The 1,878-nt window shown below is 53.1% G+C and overlaps 1 protein-coding gene across 1 annotated transcript in view; it reads right to left on the bottom strand.

Annotated features, from left to right (window-relative positions):
- The window catches only part of GAD1 (glutamate decarboxylase 1 (brain, 67kDa)), a 31,571-nt gene that overhangs the window by 23,406 nt on the left and 6,287 nt on the right, over positions 1 to 1,878 (bottom strand). Inside the window, exons 6-8 of the mRNA XM_009325457.1 lie at positions 1,689 to 1,786; positions 1,293 to 1,324; positions 601 to 759 (exon numbers count right to left, since the gene is read on the bottom strand). Coding sequence (XP_009323732.1) covers positions 601 to 759; positions 1,293 to 1,324; positions 1,689 to 1,786 — 289 coding nt within the window. The remainder of the gene's footprint in view (positions 1 to 600; positions 760 to 1,292; positions 1,325 to 1,688; positions 1,787 to 1,878) is intronic.

Below are 1,878 nucleotides of genomic sequence, written 5' to 3'. Positions count from 1 at the left end.
GGCCCCTCTCCCTCGGCGGCGAAGGGCGAGCCCAGGTCGCCCACGGGAACAGCGGGGGCACCTCCGAGGCACCCCGACCAAAAGCACGCCCTGCAACGCTAACGCTGTGCAGTGCGGTGCACTCACCTGCCGGGGGCCAAGAGCACCCCAAACCCGCACCTGCCCTTCTCCTGCAACGCTTCCCCCCGGCCCGCAAAGGGATTGATTTCCCTTCCCCACCCTCCTCATCAATGGCCCCGTAGCAGCAATCACAGACGGTTTCATTGCTATTTTACTGGGGAGGAAATAAAATATAAAATTACTGTCTTCCCGGAGGCTGGATCTGGAGTGACCCCGGAGGAACCGCTGGAGCTGGGCTGCAGAGGATCAGCCCAAAGTATGTAAAATTGCATTTCAGGAAACTTGTACACATCGCCAGTGCGGCTCTCAGCAAACAAACAAAACACACACACGTACATCCCCTCCCCACACACAGCTTCCTTCAAAAACAACCAAGCAAAAAAAGGGTCTGAACGTGGCTGCACTTCTAAGGGAGGCGAGAGCAGACTGCTAAAGGACGTGCCCGAGCTGGAGCAAGCAGAAGCTGTAAAGAGCGTTTACCTCTGGCATACAAATTGGAGAAGTCTGTCTCGGTGCGTCGGAACCTGGATTCCTTCTCGCTGTTCTCGCACGCCAGCAGGCTCTTGGAGGACTGCCTCTCCTTCAGGGAGCTGACGATCCGGCCCTTGTCTTCCAGGCTGTTGGTCCTTTGCAGGAACCCTACATTGTTATTGCAAGGTGCACAGGTCAGTTTTTTCTCACTTCCCAACATGTTTAGAAATACCTAAAACAGCTTTCTAGACACCAGTTCAAAATGGTGTTGGCTCTGGATCTGACTAATGAGGTCAGGAATAAGAGTATTTATGAGGATTATTTGCCTCCAGGAGGGAGAGCTCAAAATGCTATCAACTGCAAAAACCCAGCCATGCAAAAAACAAGTTTTCGTCATTTAGTGCAGTGGTAAATTCTTATTAAGTCGATCAGACAGATTCCACTTCAGTAATCAGCCACTGGAAGAGAGTTCAGGATGAGTCAATGCTATTTCAGCCTGCAGGCGAAGTTTATGGACCTAGCAGACAGGGGCAATGATGTATGGTTAAAATCAGGGCCACTTTCAGTTCTCCTCGTGGTGCTCTCACGCACAAAAGGCATGAGAACAAGCAGCCATTCCGGGGCAGCCGTCCTGAGTGCGCCACAGCTCTAAGGACACCGGTAGCACTCATCAACCCCACCTTCCTGTTATCAGTACGTACCAGCACGTGCCCAGGAGATGCGGATTTTCCACCTGGAAAGATGCTTCGATACTAACACTAATCATCCCCGGGCTCCCCAGGAGCTCCGCTCTCACCGGAGACGCAGCCCTGGCGCCCAGGACCCGATCTCAACTGCTGTTGTTATGTGCAACGGCAACAATAAATCCCCTCGCCCCAAGAATTACGGCGGTGGGCGCCACGCCGGGCCCGTGGCGAGTAACGAGACCCGTCTACTTTAACAAGACAGAGAGAACAACTAATTTTCAGGATTTGATCCACTGAATCCATGCCCGCTAAAACACGCACAGTGTTGGGCTTTTCGTTATTAACGAAGGCAACGGATTTTGACCTCCCAGGCTGCAGCGAGCGTGCCTGTATGTTTGGAGAAGACAGTACGGCAGCGTCGGCCTCCTTTTTTCTTCCTTTTCTTTTAAAACAACTAACAATTGAAACCAACGCTCGTCGCGGCTGGGGATGTCCGCCGGAGAGGAGGACTTCGCAGGAAAGAAAACCAACGCCGTAACTTCGCTCATCCACGTCCCCCGACGCCGCTTCTCTCCAACGCCCTCCGCTTTCCGGCCATGTG

This window comes from Pygoscelis adeliae, unplaced genomic scaffold (assembly GCF_000699105.1).
Source record: "Pygoscelis adeliae isolate BGI_AS28 unplaced genomic scaffold, ASM69910v1 Scaffold106, whole genome shotgun sequence".
Lineage (NCBI taxonomy): Eukaryota > Metazoa > Chordata > Aves > Sphenisciformes > Spheniscidae > Pygoscelis > Pygoscelis adeliae.
This window is presented reverse-complemented; position numbering and strand designations above follow the sequence as displayed.